At 46.5% G+C, this 20,530-nt stretch overlaps 2 protein-coding genes across 2 annotated transcripts; both read right to left on the bottom strand.

Annotated features, from left to right (window-relative positions):
* Positions 1 to 599: 599 nt before the first annotated feature.
* LOC139756587 (oplophorus-luciferin 2-monooxygenase non-catalytic subunit-like) lies at positions 600 to 5,585 on the bottom strand. The gene is made up of 3 exons (XM_071676218.1): positions 4,705 to 5,585; positions 3,658 to 3,771; positions 600 to 1,006 (listed from the first exon to the last, which is right to left on the bottom strand). Exons 1-3 carry the CDS (start codon positions 5,534 to 5,536, stop codon positions 846 to 848), a joined length of 1,107 nt encoding a protein of 368 aa, XP_071532319.1. The 5' UTR covers positions 5,537 to 5,585; the 3' UTR covers positions 600 to 845.
* A 4,713-nt stretch (positions 5,586 to 10,298) lies between these two features.
* Positions 10,299 to 20,090, bottom strand: LOC139756481 (netrin receptor unc-40-like). Its single transcript, XM_071675929.1, has 5 exons — positions 19,647 to 20,090; positions 14,671 to 14,952; positions 13,928 to 14,065; positions 13,380 to 13,526; positions 10,299 to 10,948 (listed from the first exon to the last, which is right to left on the bottom strand). The coding sequence occupies exons 2-5, from the start codon at positions 14,849 to 14,851 to the stop codon at positions 10,719 to 10,721; spliced, it is 696 nt and encodes a 231-aa protein (XP_071532030.1). The 5' UTR covers positions 14,852 to 14,952; positions 19,647 to 20,090; the 3' UTR covers positions 10,299 to 10,718.
* Positions 20,091 to 20,530: the final 440 nt, after the last annotated feature.

The following is a 20,530-nucleotide window of genomic DNA, read 5'->3' as shown; positions in this document are numbered from 1 at the left end:
CTAGCGCTACCTCGTGCACATGCGGGGGGGAAGGGGTTGTCATTTCATGTGTGGCGGGGTGGCGACGGGAATGAATAAGGGCAGACAGTATGAATCAGGTGCATGTGTACATATGTTTATGTCTATGTGTGTATATATATGTATACGTTGAGATGTATAGGTATGCATATGTGCGTGTATGGACATGTATGTATATACATGTGTATGTGGGTGGGTTGGGCCATTCTTTCGTCTGTTTCCTTGCGCTACCTCGCTAACGCAGGAGACAGACTGCTTGTGGTTACAGCTCGAGTGAAGAGTCATAATGGCCAGGCTATATCATCCTCAGTGGAGGAAAAGGAGTAGAGTCTCGTTGAAAGGCTTTTCGTTCCAAAAGAGTCCATTGATCTCCTGCGACTGATTGTAGCGCAACTTTAAAGCTACAGGAACCCTTTGAAGGGGCTTTAGAACTAGATAACAGTGGTCTTGTGTGAGTGTGTGTATATATATATATATATATATATATATATATATATATATATATATATATATATATATATATATATATATATATATATATATATATATATATATATATGTATTGATATACATACACAAAGATTCTTTATTCATTTATTTGAGTATAATGATAGACATTCACACGGACATTTATCTAATTGATAATCAGTTGATACATACTCTAAAAACTATTCTTGAATTCGACAAGCAGCAAGTTTACAAGATGAACATTACTGGATCAGTTATGTCCAGGAATTGAGAAAGTCTCGTTCTTCCAGGAGTCCGGCTGGTCCTCTCGCTCCAGTCGATATATTTGGACCTGAGGCTGTCGAGGGTTAGCACTCGACCTAGGTCTCCCCAGTACACTGGATCTGGAAAAAGTGTTCGTCGAGGAATGTGACTTGAGTCCCATCGTAGCAAGTTGTGGTGTCGGTGAAGACTGTGCGATATTTACCGGTGGGTTCGAGGTAGATCCAGGCCATATCACACCCACAGCTGAGAGGGTTACCTGCAGAAGAAAGGCACGGCAAAAGAGATAATCTCCGCAAAGCTATCATCCTCAGTGTCAAGATCTGGTTTGTAAATTTGACTTTAGAGATCCCATTCACTCGTTCTTTCCCGTGTATGCTTCTAGAGTATGTTTTCCAATGGCCCACAGCCATGTTGGCGTTCTAATTTCTGTATTCTTAAGTTGGGTTCTTGGTCTGTCGTCAGCCCAGCTCGGGAGAGGCAAGAACCCCGGCATCTCCCGAGATAAGAGTCCATCAGTAACTGGTCACAAACACTCACAAACACACGCATCCACTCTTACACACACACACACACACACACACACACACACACACACACACACACACACACACACACACATGGGCCTCCTTGGTGTAGTGGATACTGATACTGTCCATGAGCAAGCAAGTGCAAACCCTGGGTCAGAATCGCATGGGTTCGAATCTTGGGCGTAGGAATCTGCTTAAAGCTGTCCCAGGTGTTCATCCTCTCCTAGGATTTGGTCGATAAACGGATACCTGGATTAAGTCTGGGTGTGTGTACGTGCAAACATACATGAGCAAAGATATGTTACATATAAACAAGGATAAGACATGATGGCAAAATATATGATCCTCAAGATAATCTATTAATAAACCAACTGCGACCTCTCAGTATCCTAAGCCAATGCAACCAGTCAACCAGACTGCCAACCCAGCATCCTCAGTAGCTGCTCTTACCAGACATCACATTCTGCTCACCAACACTGCACACAAGGACCACCTGGAGAGTGTTATATGAACTACTGCTTGATCACTTGCCCATACCGGTAACATTCCATCTGGCTCATCCAACCAACATAAGCAACAAGAAATTTACACAGACGAGAAAAAACCAGAAAGGCCAGCCTTAACGTACTTCATGGGAATAATGTTTCTAAATTTCAGTTGTAGATGATGTCCCATATCTAACTAACGCAGTTTCACACATCATCAACATTCCACCCAAGCCAATAAAAGGCACATACCACAAGGGCACATACAGGAATATAACCTGAATTTCCTCCTACAAGCTACACAATTCATAAAGCAAAGAAACTTGCTCAGACACAACTACTCACCATCGAAGGGAATAGGGGAGAAAAAAAAAGAAAAAGAAATCCAAACTCTATATAACAGCATCATTAACCATATCACCCAAAAGACACCCTGAAAACTGGTACTCCTTCCTCAACACAGTAAATGAAAAAAGACCCGCAGCAACCAATTCTTTCGTACATTAAAGACAATCCAATCCTATCTTAGCAATCTAACGTCCTTCATGAAGCACACCTGACCTATCCCAGTGAAACTCCTTCTCACGAAGAACACACCAACGTACTCATGAAATACTGCTAAGAAAAGCAGCCATGAACCAACTTTAACCCTAATTAGGAGAGTCATGAAAAATTAATGGAAAATCCAACCAAGAAACAAATGCCCATCACCCTTCACTCCAAGTGATACAAACAATGCATCTATAACCTTAAATAAATCATCTATTCAGATCTTGAAAACACTGTGTACTATTTGGACATAGCAAAATCCTTAACATTTGGAAACTTACCAACATAATACCAGTCCTAAAACCCTCCAAACCACCCAATTCCGCCTCCTCCTAGTGTCATATATCACTTCTATCCTCAGTATCCACACTCTGAAAAAACTGATACACGACAAAATCAAATAAACAATTTCACCCTTACCTTCACAGTATGGCTTCAGACACAAACAGACTAGCAACACACTACACGCTGATCTCACGCAATATAGATGTATTCAACCAGCCACAATCCCCGGCCCTCGCAGTGCTAATGGTAATACATATAAACAAAGCATTCGAACACTGTCCTTCGACACATCCCTCACAGAAAATCCCTTGGCGCCAGACTCTACAATAGAGACAAAAAGTAGTTGGCCAATTCAACAATCGAACCCCATGCAAGAGTCACAATGGCTCCACCTGTAAAACATTAAACTCCACCATGGAGTTCCCCAAGAATCAGTTCTCTCTCCAACTCTAGTCAGTCTTTTTCTCACAGGTTCTCCCATTACCTCTGGCAAAATTTCAGCCTGAGGGTTCTTTCATTTGCACCTGACTTACAAATGGAACATTTGACAACTGACAGAAAGAAAGAAAAATGGCCAGATTAATCAAATATTAAAAAAGACTTACGACATAAGTAGCCAGCAGTGAATCCACCTGACTTATTAACAAAATGCTGGACTCATGTATTTGAAAAAAGTGGTCTTAACTGAGTGATCACTGGACTGTAGGACTCACCTGCCTAATGAGTAATACACAGGACTCACCTGCCTAATGAGTAATACACAGGACTCACCTGCCTAATGAGTAATACACAGGACTCACCTGCCTAATGAGTAATACACAGGACTCACCTGCCTAATGAGTAATACACAGGACTCACCTACCTAATGAGTAATACACAGGACTCACCTGCCTAATGAGTAATACACAGGACTCACCTGCCTAATGAGTAATACACAGGACTCACCTGCCTAATGAGTAATACACAGGACTCACCTGCCTAATGAGTAATACACAGGACTCACCTACCTAATGAGTAATACACAGGACTCACCTGCCTAATGAGTAATACACAGGACTCACCTGACAGATCAATAAAACCGCTAGGTACTTGGTCAAAGATGGGTTTCCAGATTTCTTCTGGCATGTCAGTGATTTCATTGTTGGCCATATTAAGGTCGGCCCCTTCAGCCAGCCCTGTATACGGGAGAGAAGAGAGTTATGCTATAATTGGCTGCTTTTTGAAATCACACGAGGAAGCAGATGCCACATTGTAGATTGTATCCGCTAGCGGAAAATACTGTTTATATCGTGCATTAGTAGCGCTAGTTGCAGTTAGCGGAAGCAGTAAGCAGAGGTCATCGCTAGTGAAGTGCAAATAGCGCTAATATTTGTATAACTGTTAGCTACTGTATTGGTGATAGTGGTCAACAGATGGCATGAGGGATGCCTCCTCCTATATGGCAGTGTCATGAGAATATGTCACAGTATATGGAAGTGTCATGGGAGTGCGTCACAGTGCACGGTAGTGTCATGAGAGTGCGTCACAGCACACGGTAGTGTCATGGGAGTGCGTCCACAGTACACGGTAGTGTCATGGGAGTGCGTCCACAGTACACGGTAGTGTCATGAGAGTGCGTCCACAGTACACGGTAGTGTCATGGGAGTGCGTCCACAGTACACGGTAGTGTCATGGGAGTGCGTCCACAGTACACGGTAGTGTCATGGGAGTGCGTCCACAGTACACGGTAGTGTCATGGGAGTGCGTCCACAGTACACGGTAGTGTCATGGGAGTGCGTCCACAGTACACGGTAGTACCATGAGAATGCGTCACAGTACACGGTAGTATCACGGGAGTGCGTCACAGTACACGGTAGTATCATGAGAATGCGTCACAGTACACGGTAGTGTCATGAGAATGCGTCACAGTACACGGTAGTATTACGGGAGCGCGTCACAGTACGCGGTAGTGTCATGAGAATGCGTCACAGTACACGGTAGTACCATGAGAATGCGTCACAGTACACGGTAGTATCACGGGAGTGCGTCACAGTACACGGTAACGTCATGGGAGTGCGTCACACAATAACATTCTCATAAAAAGATATTGTCCATTAACTTCTGCTTACCCGTTATGAAGTCATGGCGCACTTTACTAATTTTGTTTTGGTTGAGCAATACTTGCAGGAGGGACTTCGTGGGAGGGTTGAAGGCAAACACGTCCAACTCATGGAGGTTATTCTGCTCGAGGTTGATGATCATGGAGTAATTCAATTTTGAAAATATGTCAGGCGACAGAATTCTGAGACCAATCCGGGCCATGTTTATCCTGGTGAGCGACAGAGCACTAAAGAATACTATGTCTTCAAATATCAGGCCGGTGTTGCCACTTACGCTTAGGACTTGCAAGGATTCAGACTCTAAGACTGGGAGGACCTTAAGGTTGTTGTCGTCCAGCACCAGACTGTCGAGTCTTGTGTAGGAGACGATCGTCTCGAAGGGGAACTTCTCCAACCTGTTGTTTGCAAGGTTCATGTACTTTAGCGTGTCGTGCGACTTGCTGAAAGCGTTCTCCTCCACCACAGTCAGCCTCGTGCCTTTGATGATGACCCTCTCAAACGTTAAGGCATGGAAGACACCTGGATTAAGCGCGCTTAAATCATTGTTCTGGTCACTTGGGTCGTGGTCTATCTTGAGCTCTAGGAAGTGCTCGAAGGGAAATGTCACGTTGAATACTCTCGCAAGTTCGTTGTTGTTTCTAACCTGACTGCAGTCAATTCTCATGTTTTTATATTCATCGGCAGTGCAGCTGCAAGGTTGGATACTCACAGCATCTGGACAGGGCCACTCATATGGCAGTATAGGCTGATAATTTTTCAGGAGACCACTGGCTAGGGCTGCTGTCAATGGGCTATGACTAAAACCGGCCACCAGGCCCACCATCAGAAACTTCGGTAACATCTTAGCTTCGTCGTCCTGGTTGTGTGAGGGCCAACTAGGTGACTTCTCAGGCCTGCATCTGTCCTTATAGCCCGAGTGGCCTTATCTTATCACCAGGTCAGGAGAGGAGGGTGTGGCCAAGGGAGGAGGAAGAGAGAGTATTGAAGGGCGTCCCAAGATATTTGCAAATCTACACGCAAGGAGATGATAGAGAAGTGAGGTAGATGTTATAAACATCGGAGTAACCACGATATAGATTACTGCTATGTAAGATGATGAAATACAATTATTATGACAGTCTTCGTGTCAGACACACACACACACACACACACACATATATATATATATATATATCTTTTTTTTTTTTTAATTTTCCAAGAGAAGGAACAGAGAAGGCGGCCAGGTGAGGATATTCCCTCAGAGGCCCAGTCCTCTGTTCTTAGTGCTATCTTGCTAATGCGGGAAATGGCGAATAGTTTGAAAGAAAGAAATATATATATATATATATATATATATATATATATATATATATATATATATATATATATATATATATATATATATATATATATATATATATACGCCCATACACACACATATACATACATATACATTCACATACACACACATATACATATATACACATGAACAATTCATACTAGCTTGCTTTCATTCATTCCTGCCACTACCCCGCCCCACAGACTTGATCGCCGTTTCCTGTGTCTGCGAAGCGGAGCCAGGAACAGATGAAGAAAGGCAGCATCCACTCTCGTCCATTCTCTAACTGTCATGAGTAATGTACCCAAATTACAACTCCCTATCCATAGCCAGGCCCCATTGACTCAATAGTTTATCCCGGACGCTTCACGTGCCCTGGCTCAGTCTACTGACAGAACTTCGACCCCACTATACCACATTGTTCCATTGTACACTATCCCGCGCATGCCTTTCACCTTCCTGCATGTTCAGGCCCGATCTCTCAAAATCTCTTTCGCTCCATCCTTCCATCTCCAATTTTGATCTCCCCTTTTCCTTATTTCCTCCAGTTGTGACAACATATCCTCATTCATATTCTCTATATGTTCAAACCATTTCAGGACACCCTTTTTAGCTCTATAAACCACGCTCATTTTATTACCACAGCTCTCTCCCTCTACCTTTTCATTACTGACTCGATCAAACCACTTCACATCACATACTGTCATCAAAAATTTCATATGCAACATATCCACCCTCCTCCGCACAGCCTTATCCACTGTCCTAGTTTCACGTCCATGTTATAATATACTGAGACTACTGTACCTTCAAACATACCCATTTTTGCCCTCCGAGATAACGTTCGCTCTTTCTACACATTCTTCAGCGCTCCCAGCACCGTCGCCTCCCCACCTGCACCTGCGTTGAGTGCAGCGAAGGTGCAGGAAACCCCTGAATGAAGTCTTATGGTTGAATTGTGATGCTACTAATGCTACTACTACTACTACACCACCACTATTGCTACTACTATTACTACTACTACTACTGCTGCTACTACTACTGCACTACTACTACTACTACTACTGATAATAACACTAATGATAATATTGATGATGATGATAATGAATATGTCTGTACGTGATTATCTAAAGATCTTTTTGTGTATCAAGGGAAGGAGCTTTACTCCTTAAGAGGCTTTTGTGCGCGGCGTTTTCTCAAAAACTTATTTACAAATTATTGATGGATTTTCTTTACTTTCTCTGCCTTTACTTTAGCTTCAGCTAGACTGTTTCACTTACAACAACTGCTCTTTACTTTCTCTGCCTTTACTTTAGCTTCAGCTAGACTGTTTCACTTACAACAACTGCTCCATTCCCATATACTTTTCTTTGCAAATTCATTTTCCCGTTTCTTACTCAGATTCCGTCTTTCTTTTTTTGAGACTTAGAAGAAAATTCATACTGATGTTGTCAATGGGATTTAGAGACTGGAAAGTTGTAACGATGGATGTTTTTCGTCTTTTCTCCGGTGTGGATGACTCCCTGGCTGTTATATACATTTCCCCCCCTGTGCCTCTGCATCTGGTAAACTGTCTCAGGTTTCTCACCGGCATGAGAGAAAAAAAAAAAGTCAGCAGACTTCTGCGCAGAGTTGAGGTCGGTCGTACAATGAGATGTGGGACGCTCCACCTGTAACATTCCCAGATGTTGCTCCGTCAACCAACCTTTTGATACCGAGATGTATATGTCTCCGCCACGACGTACATGTTTCTGCCACGACGTACATGTCTCTGCCACGACGTACATGTTTCTGCCACGACGTATATGTCTGTACGACAATGTATACGTCTCTACAACGACGTAAATGTCTCTGCTACGACGTACATGTTTCTGCCACGACATATATGTCTGTACGACGATGTATACGTCTCTACAACGACGTATACGTCTCTGCCACGACGTACATGTTTCTGCCACGACGTATATGTCTGTACGACGATGTATACGTCTCTACAACGACGTATATGTCTCTACCACGACGTACATGCTGTACCACGACGTATACGTCCCTTACGTGTTTGATTCTATGAAATTTACGAGCACTGACGAGAGGTGGTTACGTTCCCATGAACGGCGCATGGTTACGAATGAAGTAAAACAAAAGTGAATGATGACGTTGATATGAAAAACATTTTGATCCCTTTCTCTGTATCATCATCCTATTCTGATTCCAACATAAAGATGCCAAGAGATCTTGTCTGTACTTATGTGCTAACACGGGGATCGACAGGCTGAGGGACAGGGGTGAACAGACGCCGGCCACAGGTGGGCCAGTTCCCAGGCCTGGTCTTTAGATGTTCCCGGTACACAGTGGAGTCGTTCAGAGCAAGATGCCCAACCTTGCATGAGAGTGTGGGTAGAAGGCATTCAAATGGGTTTTGCTTCCCTTTCTTTCCGGGTTTCATGGATCAACCATGAGCCAAGGCGCTTGCTGAGGACATCGCTGTAGTCTGTGAGGGATTGTATGACAGGTTGCGCTCCTCGTTCAATCACCCGCCTCACCTTCAGTATGTGTTTCGTGGTTGGTGGTGGCGGTCACAAGGCGTAGTCACAAGTCCATCGCCCTGGGATGGTTCGTGGGGCACTCGAAGCCGCTTGTTTTAAGGGATGCTGATTCAGTGACGGGTCATTAAGGCGCCGGGTCACGGGGGCGAGGGGGGGAAACTTAGGCGTCGTGAGATGCAAGGTCACGAAGAACTGAAGTTCCTGAGAAGCTTCGGCTGATGAGGGTCTGCTGACAAGTTCTGGGAACCTTCAGGTCATGCTGACTCAGGGTGAGCGACACGCCGAAAGCCATCGAGGAGGTCAGTCCCAGACGAAGCAGATAATGTTTTTCTTTTTTTTTCTTTTTAGAATGAAAGGTTAGTAGTGTTCCTACGTCCCTTATCAGCTGTTGTTAGGCGATACGAACATATGGAGCTCTGTGCGCGAGACAGATGTTATTCGAGAGATATTTCACACAGATATCTCTATTTTTTTTTCCTCCTCCTCCACTAATGTGAAATAATCAGCAATTTTGAACAGTCGTCTCTGGTTAAGATTTTATATATTCAAGTGCTATTTTTACCAGGAGGCTGCTGGCTCTGTACAGATATTCGTGTTTATGAAGCTTATCAAAAATAGTTTGATAGTTTGGACAATGTTTAACTATGCCACTCCGTTGGCCCATCTCAGGAAGGCGAACTAGATAGGAGATGATATCAGATCCTTAAGGTCGTGATAGATTCCTTGAAAACAGCCACTTTGCCTTATCCCAGTTGGATCATACATACTTGGAGTTCATCCTGTCATGCAAATCAAGAGATCCATGATATTATTTATATCCAGGTCTTCGCTTATCATACAATGTACAAAGATTATTACCATCACCTCAACAGCAAAGGAAATGTTGTAGGGATGGAACTCTCAGCGTTAGGAGGGAGGAAAAGGTTAGTTCATTGATCGTTAAATGGGACATAGAGGCAAGAAGAAATATCAAGTATAGGAGAACAAAATAGGGGAGAGGGAAGTTTGAAGATCAGATCCTTGATGCCACACCCTGCCAAAGGGGGAACATACAATTCTCCAAAGAGAGAGAGAGAGAGAGAGAGAGAGAGAGAGAGAGAGAGAGAGAGAGGATGGCCGGACATTAGCACGGTAGCAGAGGATAACACCGTAGGGTCTGGCCTTACGAGAGCCAAACTGATGGACAACAAGATGACCATATGCTGGGCCTCTCATTTTAAGAATGATTGTTGAAGAAGGAAAAGATCTTGATAGTATATGACTGGCCTCTTAGTTTTGTATGAATATATATATATATATATATATATATATATATATATATATATATATATATATATATATATATATATATATATATATATATATAAATGTATGTATTTTACTTTTTTTTAGGAGAATATGTCCCACTTCCCTTGCAGTGTTAACCAGTTGGTTGCTATCGAGAAATCACCGAACATCGAGGTTTTGCAACACCATTGCACGATGATCAATGTGAAGTGACTGCGACTAATTTGCAGCAGAAAGCGGCAAACTCGACTGTCCCTGATTCTTGTAGAAACTGGGTTCCTCAATACTGCAGCGTGTGGACGCTGAACTACCTATGTTCTTTAGTGATGTAAATAAGTAAATTTATTTACTTGTATTGCACAGGATACGAGAGTTGGTGAAGTAAATAAGTAAATTTATTTACTTGTATTGCACAGGATACGAGAGTTGGTGAAGTAAATAAGTAAATTTATTCACTTGCATTGCACAGGATACGAGAGTTGGTGAAGTAAATAAGTAAATTTATTTACTTGTATTGCACAGGATACGAGAGTTGGTGAAGTAAATAAGTAAATTTATTTACTTGCATTGCACAGGATACGAGAGTTGGTGAACATTTTCGTCGTGTGATAAGAAGAAGGAAATATCGAAGGACTTGGTCATCTTCTGAAACTCGTTGTGTAATAAGATTCACCAGTTTACGAAGGGTCACTTGAAGGCATCAAGATGGAATTAAGTTTGCCAAGATAAATGTTACAGCGAAAACATGAGACTTCACCAGCAGGGAAAGCATTACCAGCGAGTGAAAATCAGTATGTACTCAACATTAATAAGAATGATCGTATAATTATCTTCAAGACAAATCATTCGTTACCCTCGCCTCTTTACCACAACATTCACCTTACCTTTATAGTAACAAGATACGTAGTGTCGGGAACCAGGTCTTCAATGGTATATTGCAGCTCAGACGCAACCAGACAAGTCTCATTGCCCGAATCATTCTTCCAGGACCAAGTGAGGTGCCATTGATCCAACACTCCATTCAGGTGTTCAGGCAGCGACCAGCTGACGGTGGCAGTGGTGATGGTAGTGTTGACCACTTCTAACCCCGTAGGTTTGCTGGGTTCTTTTCGTATCGACCGGATGAGAAGAAAAAAGAAAACGAGATTGGATCCTTTGGCATGAAAATTGGCACATACATACCAATAAGACCTAGAGGAAGCAAGTTATAAATATGGAAATAGAATCTTAAGTTACTTCCTTCCTTCGAACTTGACACGAAAGAAATTCTCATTTCTCATATACTCATCTTTTGTTTTCATCATTCATGAATTATTCGTAGAAATTATTCATTCTTAACCATAGAAAGTTTATGATCATGCATTTCCTTTATATCGTGAACCTTAACAGATACACTAACACAACTATATCGAACGTTCTACCTGTGCACATTCTGGCTCACCAGCCCATACCTGTTGCATTCATTAAATACAACAAAACCAGTGTCGCTCGTCGGAGTGTCTTAGGACGGCTATGGTGGTTCTGATGGCGTTCTCTTAGTCCTGGACTTGGGGTTGTCTCCTCCTCATAGATTTTCGAACAGAAATCTTACCTCCTGTGATCTCTCACACACAGGAGCGTCAGTTCTAGTCAATTTGTGGACTGAGGATATCTTTCACTATGACGGACCTGGCAGGCGAACTCAACCTTTGGTATATAAGGCTTACTACTCGTCACATAGTGGCACCAGAGGAATACAGAAAAAGGAGACGATTTCCTGTTTTACGAAGTCTTGCGCAGTAGTGGGCAGGGACCTCGTCCCACCACTTCCCCATTACGAGGTCGTCCTGGACGTCAACTGACCAAAGTCGAAGATAATGTTGAATATGTTCCTGTCCATTCAACCTGTTCACCTACTTTTGTTTCTCTCAGCACAGCCGTGATGGACAGGTTTACTCACAGCCAGGATGGAGCAGGTGACTAGGTTTCGACGCGTTAGACGCGCACGTTGTCTCCTCAAACTTACAAAGTTTCACTCCGGTGACGATGAAAGTTTCATTCCGTAACTATGAAACTCTATAAGGGGGTGTAAGGGGCATGTACCCGAGACTGGAAACTCACACTTGTACCTCTGACTTTTGACGAACCGGAACTCCCTGAGAAGATTTCTTTTGGCTACGCAAGACGTTCCGTTCGGGTATGAAGATGAGCGTGTTGATTATGATGGAACAAAATGCTCGAATGATGATCTAATCATGCGCCAATGTACTTCAGAACCTGCAGATTGTGTTAAATGCAAGGGCGACCATCTTTTACACCTCACCAGCTTGAGGCAAGAGTTTGTACAAGTAATGAAGTGCTCGGCAGTTCATTTGGTGAAGCAAAAGAACAATGTTGAAGGAACTCATGAGACGCGGACACCCAGTGAATGATCTCCCTCAGCTCTGAAGTCCAGATCAAAGATGCAGCCAAAGAGACTGTGAGTCTTCCTAAATTATTCCCTGCGACACATCCTGACTCTGTGCCTAATCTCAAGTGTTAATCTTGACCTTCACAATGACACTGCAACTTCACATTTCAAGACTTTATATTCATCATCATCCTAAAGAGGTAAAGAAGAATAAGCTGGATACATTAAAAAAAAAAGGAATTTAAACGAATTCTCTCTCTCGGGCTTCGTTGTACTATGTCAAGCAGCGCCTCCGGTGTAAAGGAACAATTTGTCCTCATCCGAGTCACTGGAGGTAAAGCCTACCAAAGGAATCCATCCCATTTCCAAGGGCTGGTCACAAATGCCTTCGGAGTCATCCCAAGCCAAAGTATGAAGAGGCTTATAACGTTAGCTCTTCATGTAATCCTTCAACCATGGTATTCATTAACCTATAACGTTTTCCTTATTCAGAGACCACTCTGAATAATGTCGCCGTATTCCTCCACTGGTTTTTCCATGCGTATCAATTAGGTGGACATCAAGGGATAGTAATGATTGTTAACGAAAGATGACCACCACACAGAAGTGAATTGTTCTCCTATCGTGTAAGCTGTAACATGCAGGTTAAGTTTCAATGGCAGCTACTTTGCCACAGTTCACTGTCCAGGCTCCAGGGTACCAAATGATAATTTGTTTCAGTAAGTGATCTTTCAGGTGGAAGAAGATTCGCTGCACAAGACTTCAGACTTCATCATCATCCTCGAAGGAAATGACATTTTTTTTTTTTCATCCTAAACTCAAATCTCTCTCGTATGTACGAATGCTCAGTCGAACATCATGTCGATGATCAGCATCATACAGAACTCCTATCCTTTACTGAATAAGTCACTTGCTGTAACACGACAGATTTTTGATGTGATCACGTGAGAAATATCTGGGTATGTGTAATAGATGCAGGTCTCTGTGTAACGGTAGCTCTCCTGACCATAATGCATTTACTAGCCGGCCAGGGTTGAGCACCAGTTTACATGAGACAGTGAAGCAGCAGTCCCTCACCTGCACGCTAAGAAATGGTAAGGTAGTAGATAAAGGTCAGTTAAAAGACAAACCAATAGCTATTACCAACCTTCCTGAGGAGTAATGATGCTGCAGTATTCCTCTATCTCGTCGTGGACACCTTTAGGAGTTAGATGTGCAGCAAACAACGTGAAGGGTTCCACGTTAGTAAATGTAACACTGGTGTCACTGCCAGAAATGGTAGTGGCATTGGAACCTGTAAATCAACCAGATCTTAGTTTCAAATGATGCTAAACACCTTTCTACAATGAGTTCCAAATCTCCCACAACAGATATACTGTAACATACACTATAGATTCGTAAAACATTGATATAACAGCTCAAGCCTTCAAGAAATATGAAATCTATGTTGATTACGTTACTTTCTTAATTGCCCATCACTTTAGTTCTATTCATGTGCAACCAACAGGGAATGCAGTCTTCCAAGACGTAACAAAATATCCCGTTTCAATTTCATATTTCTCACAGTTTTATACATTGCACAATTCACACTGTTAACAGTGCAATACTAACATTATATCTAACCTTATATCTGACATTATATCTAGTATAGAGGAACACTCGTAGGAGTACTTAAATACACAACAGGACACTAACTATTCTGGTGTAACCAAAGGACATCGGTCTCCCAGACAAGCGAGTATCTGGACACAGGGCAGTCTGGGGACGCCATACGCCAAGTCAGCTCCACTTTCCTGGCTTCCTGGGACTGGCACTTGAAGCTGGACTCTGTCACTGTAATACGGGACAACATTGCCAACCCTTGTGATCATTAGTCGAGAGATACGGCACGCTAGTGCTGCTGCTGGTGAATTCTGCAGTATGTCTTATATGTGGGGAAGACTGGTGTACTCAGAACAAAAGAAGACTTAGTGACAAAACCAAAGGTCAGAGAGTAAGATAAGGGAAAGCAGAAGTTTACTCTGATAAACATGGTCGGTGGCTAATTATAGATGAAAGACAAAGTCTGATGAAAAAAAAAAGAAAAATTGATAAGGAATTTTATAAGAAAAACAAACTCATAAAATGTCTCATATAATCAAACTTTACCTTTGCGATTGATTTGGTTTCTTACATCCCAAATTATAAGGGTAAGACCCTGAGTAAACTCAGACCTTGACCCATTCTTGCTTCGCTACCTCAGCCTCGCACATAAGGACTGGATCCTCCACGTCCTCCTCTAAACTCAACTTGATACACTCTTCCTATGCTTACATTACCCATGGTGAGTTTTCCTAAGATATGATGTACAGTTCTAACGTTAGTAAGTCTGGCTAGATTTTGTGATCCATCGTGCAGAGAAGATATGCCGCCCACGACCCCAATAGGCAGCCACTTACCGTAGTTTGTGATGACTGCTTCATCTGTGTCCGACTCACTCCCCCAGCCTCCGCCTGTATGTGCTTGGACGAAGACAGCATAAGTCATGCATGCTGTAAGGTCGGAAATCGTGAAGGAGTCAACAGCTTCCCCCGTCGAAATGTTAAAGGAGCCTCCTTCACTGTCTTGCCAGTGGATCATGTAGTCATCGACAATGCCATTCTTCTCCTCTGGTTCGCTCCAGAAAACGTTGATACTGTCGTGCTGGACTTCCAGGAAGTCCAGGAAAGGAGGACCTGGAACTGATAGACGAAGTCAATAGATATCATACCTTCTGACAATAAGATGGGTCTCTAGGCGCTCCTGTAGCTTCAAGGCTGCGCTACATTCAGTAGCAGGGACAGGATAGACTTCTGTGAAGGAAAATCTCCTTCATAAAATTACACTCTCTCTCCCGTCAACTGACCACAATTCAGCTTAGCCGAAGAAGAATTTTCATTCGCGGTGTATCTTTAAGTAGGGGGAATCCGTTTATATATATATATATATATATATATATATATATATATATATATATATATATATATATATATATATATAGGTAGATAGACAGATAGATTTCCATGCACCCTGCAACACACTGTGTGATTAAGATGAAAATATAAATCCCAATGGGTCGCCATATCTGACACATACCTTACTGAGAGGACGTGAGTTCTCGTACTACTCCGGCTGGTTGAAACCAGCCTCACCCAACCCGACACCACCCTTCATCCAACCCGACACCACCCTTCATCCAACCCGACACCACCCTTCATCCAACCCGACACCACCCTCACCCAACCCGACACCACCCTTCATCCAACCCGACACCACCCTTCATCCAACCCGACACCACCCTTCATCCAACCCGACACCACCCTCACCCAACCCGACACCACCCTCACCCAACCCGACACCACCCTCACCCAACCCGACACCACCCTCACCCAACCCGACACCACCCTTCATCCAACCCGACACCACCCTTCATCCAACCCGACACCACCCTTCATCCAACCCGACACCACCCTTCATCCAACCCGACACCACCCTTCATCCAACCCGACACCACCCTCACCCAACCCGACACCACCCTCACCCAACCCGACACCACCCTCACCCAACCCGACACCACCCTTCATCCAACCCGACACCACCCTTCATCCAACCCGACACCACCCTTCATCCAACCCGACACCACCCTTCATCCAACCCGACACCACCCTCACCCAACCCGACACCACCCTTCATCCAACCCGACACCACCCTTCATCCAACCCGACACCACCCTTCATCCAACCCGACACCACCCTTCATCCAACCCGACACCACCCTTCATCCAACCCGACACCACCCTCACCCAACCCGACACCACCCTTCATCCAACCCGACACCACCCTTCATCCAACCCGACACCACCCTTCATCCAACCCGACACCACCCTTCATCCAACCCGACACCACCCTTCATCCAACCCGACACCACCCTTCATCCAACCCGACACCACCCTCACCCAACCCGACACCACCCTTCATCCAACCCGACACCACCCTTCATCCAACCCGACACCACCCTTCATCCAACCCGACACCACCCTCACCCAACCCGACACCACCCTTCATCCAACCCGACACCACCCTTCATCCAACCCGACACCACCCTCACCCAACCCGACACCACCCTTCATCCAACCCGACACCACCCTTCATCCAACCCGACACCACCCTTCATCCAACCCGACACCACCCTTCATCCAACCCGACACCACCCTTCATCCAACCCGACACCACCCTTCATCCAACCCGACACCACCCTTCATCCAACCCGACACCACCCTTCATCCAACCCGACACCACCCTTCATCCAACCCGACACCACCCTTCATCCAACCCGACACCACCCTTCATCCAACCCGACACCACCCTTCATCCAACCCGACACCACCCTTCATCCAACCCGACACCACCCTTCATCCAACCCGACACCACCCTTCATCCAACCCGACACCACCCTTCATCCAACCCGACACCACCCTTCATCCAACCCGACACCACCCTTCATCCAACCCGACACCACCCTTCATCCAACCCGACACCACCCTTCATCCAACCCGACACCACCCTCACCCAACCCGACACCACCCTCACCCAACCCGACACCACCCTCACCCAACCCGACACCACCCTTCATCCAACCCGACACCACCCTTCATCCAACCCGACACCACCCTTCATCCAACCCGACACCACCCTTCATCCAACCCGACACCACCCTTCATCCAACCCGACACCACCCTTCATCCAACCCGACACCACCCTTCATCCAACCCGACACCACCCTTCATCCAACCCGACACCACCCTTCATCCAACCCGACACCACCCTTCATCCAACCCGACACCACCCTTCATCCAACCCGACACCACCCTTCATCCAACCCGACACCACCCTTCATCCAACCCGACACCACCCTTCATCCAACCCGACACCACCCTTCATCCAACCCGACACCACCCTTCATCCAACCCGACACCACCCTTCATCCAACCCGACACCACCCTTCATCCAACCCGACACCACCCTTCATCCAACCCGACACCACCCTTCATCCAACCCGACACCACCCTCACCCAACCCGACACCACCCTTCATCCAACCCGACACCACCCTCACCCAACCCGACACCACCCTCACCCAACCCGACACCACCCTCACCCAACCCGACACCACCCTTCATCCAACCCGACACCACCCTTCATCCAACCCGACACCACCCTTCATCCAACCCGACACCACCCTCACCCAACCCGACACCACCCTTCATCCAACCCGACACCACCCTCACCCAACCCGACACCACCCTTCATCCAACCCGACACCACCCTCACCCAACCCGACACCACCCTTCATCCAACCCGACACCACCCTCACCCAACCCGACACCACCCTTCATCCAACCCGACACCACCCTCACCCAACCCGACACCACCCTTCATCCAACCCGACACCACCCTCACCCAACCCGACACCACCCTTCATCCAACCCGACACCACCCTCACCCAACCCGACACCACCCTTCATCCAACCCGACACCACCCTTCATCCAACCCGACACCACCCTTCATCCAACCCGACACCACCCTTCATCCAACCCGACACCACCCTTCATCCAACCCGACACCACCCTTCATCCAACCCGACACCACCCTTCATCCAACCCGACACCACCCTCACCCAACCCGACACCACCCTCACCCAACCCGACACCACCCTTCATCCAACCCGACACCACCCTTCATCCAACCCGACACCACCCTCACCCAACCCGACACCACCCTTCATCCAACCCGACACCACCCTTCACCCAACCCGACACCACCCTTCATCCAACCCGACACCACCCTTCATCCAACCCGACACCACCCTTCATCCAACCCGACACCACCCTTCATCCAACCCGACACCACCCTTCATCCAACCCGACACCACCCTTCATCCAACCCGACACCACCCTTCATCCAACCCGACACCACCCTTCATCCAACCCGACACCACCCTTCATCCAACCCGACACCACCCTTCATCCAACCCGACACCACCCTTCATCCAACCCGACACCACCCTTCATCCAACCCGACACCACCCTCACCCAACCCGACACCACCCTTCATCCAACCCGACACCACCCTTCATCCAACCCGACACCACCCTTCATCCAACCCGACACCACCCTTCATCCAACCCGACACCACCCTTCATCCAACCCGACACCACCCTTCATCCAACCCGACACCACCCTTCATCCAACCCGACACCACCCTTCATCCAACCCGACACCACCCTTCATCCAACCCGACACCACCCTTCATCCAACCCGACACCACCCTTCATCCAACCCGACACCACCCTTCATCCAACCCGACACCACCCTTCATCCAACCCGACACCACCCTTCATCCAACCCGACACCACCCTTCATCCAACCCGACACCACCCTTCATCCAACCCGACACCACCCTTCATCCAACCCGACACCACCCTTCATCCAACCCGACACCACCCTTCATCCAACCCGACACCACCCTTCATCCAACCCGACACCACCCTTCATCCAACCCGACACCACCCTTCATCCAACCCGACACCACCCTCACCCAACCCGACACCACCCTTCATCCAACCCGACACCACCCTTCATCCAACCCGACACCACCCTTCATCCAACCCGACACCACCCTTCATCCAACCCGACACCACCCTTCATCCAACCCGACACCACCCTTCATCCAACCCGACACCACCCTCACCCAACCCGACACCACCCTTCATCCAACCCGACACCACCCTTCATCCAACCCGACACCACCCTTCATCCAACCCGACACCACCCTTCATCCAACCCGACACCACCCTTCATCCAACCCGACACCACCCTTCATCCAACCCGACACCACCCTTCATCCAACCCGACACCACCCTTCATCCAACCCGACACCACCCTTCATCCAACCCGACACCACCCTTCATCCAACCCGACACCACCCTTCATCCAACCCGACACCACCCTTCATCCAACCCGACACCACCCTTCATCCAACCCGACACCACCCTTCATCCAACCCGACACCACCCTTCATCCAACCCGACACCACCCTTCATCCAACCCGACACCACCCTTCATCCAACCCGACACCACCCTCACCCAACCCGACACCACCCTTCATCCAACCCGACACCACCCTTCATCCAACCCGACACCACCCTTCATCCAACCCGACACCACCCTTCATCCAACCCGACACCACCCTTCATCCAACCCGACACCACCCTTCATCCAACCCGACACCACCCTTCATCCAACCCGACACCACCCTCACCCAACCCGACACCACCCTTCACCCAACCCGACACCACCCTCACCCACGTAACTAGTACACTAACACGACCAACCCACCTGCTCTTCCTCGTAGTCCTCAGCGGCCTGTGGAAGCGAGAAACCCAACTGTAGCACTAGTCCCAGCAGCAGCACTTGTTTCCATAAACTCAGCATATTGCCACGCTCTTAACCTCTGGTATATTCCTACTGAGGCTCCCTAATGTGAGTGACGGCGCCAACATGCTCATGATGCGCTCACCTTTATCTCTGCTTATCTATCATATCTGTCGTTTGGGTGGCAGCTACAGAGGAGACCCTCCCGCGACCAGGTCGCTATTAGCAACGCAAAACACAGTCCTCTATTTCATGTTAAGATTTGGCCCGGATGTCTTGAGAATACGTCGGGTAATTCTCTTCTCCTTGAAGTGGATGGAGTATTCATGGATCTGATGTTTCGACCGATGTTTGGAAATTTGTATGTGACTTTATTATACTTCACCTATGACGCTACCGCTCAAAAAGAGAGGCACTAGCACCGGTCCACCGCCAGGAATGGTAATGCTAACCCTGAGGTTTATTGTGTTATCTGACGGCGACGACGGAAAGCAAGGCTGGAAGTGATGTCATCGCCCTGCTTATCGAACTTGTAAGTCACTCTCGCCTGCCTGTGCGTCCACTTGCTCTGTCTCACGACCTTCATAATTACGATTGTATTAAATACACGTAACTAAACCTACATCCTCCCGTTTTTCAAACATACAAAGGTCCATCTATGTTCAAGAGGTTACACGCAAGAGTGTGATGTGATCGGTGTCATGTAATTCGTAACATATTTGTCCTCAGTGTTAGTAAGAATTGAGAATACACCCCAAGGGAGGTAGCCAGCGAGTTGCATGAGAAGCAACTCCCTCACTTATCACCAGTGGTATCACGAAGACTCGTATCAGGACTGGGGACATGAC

The sequence above is a fragment of the Panulirus ornatus genome, chromosome 22 (genome assembly GCF_036320965.1).
Source record: "Panulirus ornatus isolate Po-2019 chromosome 22, ASM3632096v1, whole genome shotgun sequence".
NCBI classification, from domain to species: domain Eukaryota; kingdom Metazoa; phylum Arthropoda; class Malacostraca; order Decapoda; family Palinuridae; genus Panulirus; species Panulirus ornatus.
Note: the sequence above shows the minus strand (reverse complement) of the source record. Positions and strands in the feature narration are given on the sequence as shown.

Coding starts and splice junctions, on each gene's coding strand:
- LOC139756587 (XM_071676218.1), bottom strand. CDS start 5,536: ATGTTACCGAAGTTTCTGATGGTGGGCCTGGTGGCCGGTTTTAGTCAT. Junction 3,772..4,704: donor GCGCCATGACTTCATAACGG/GTAAGCAGAAGT, acceptor TCCCGTATACAG/GGCTGGCTGAAGGGGCCGAC. Junction 1,007..3,657: donor CGGTTTTATTGATCTGTCAG/GTGAGTCCTGTG, acceptor TTTCTTCTGCAG/GTAACCCTCTCAGCTGTGGG.
- LOC139756481 (XM_071675929.1), bottom strand. CDS start 14,851: ATGATCCACTGGCAAGACAGTGAAGGAGGCTCCTTTAACATTTCGACG. Junction 14,066..14,670: donor AGCAGTCATCACAAACTACG/GTAAGTGGCTGC, acceptor CCCGTATTACAG/TGACAGAGTCCAGCTTCAAG. Junction 10,949..13,379: donor CATCATTACTCCTCAGGAAG/GTTGGTAATAGC, acceptor CGATACGAAAAG/AACCCAGCAAACCTACGGGG.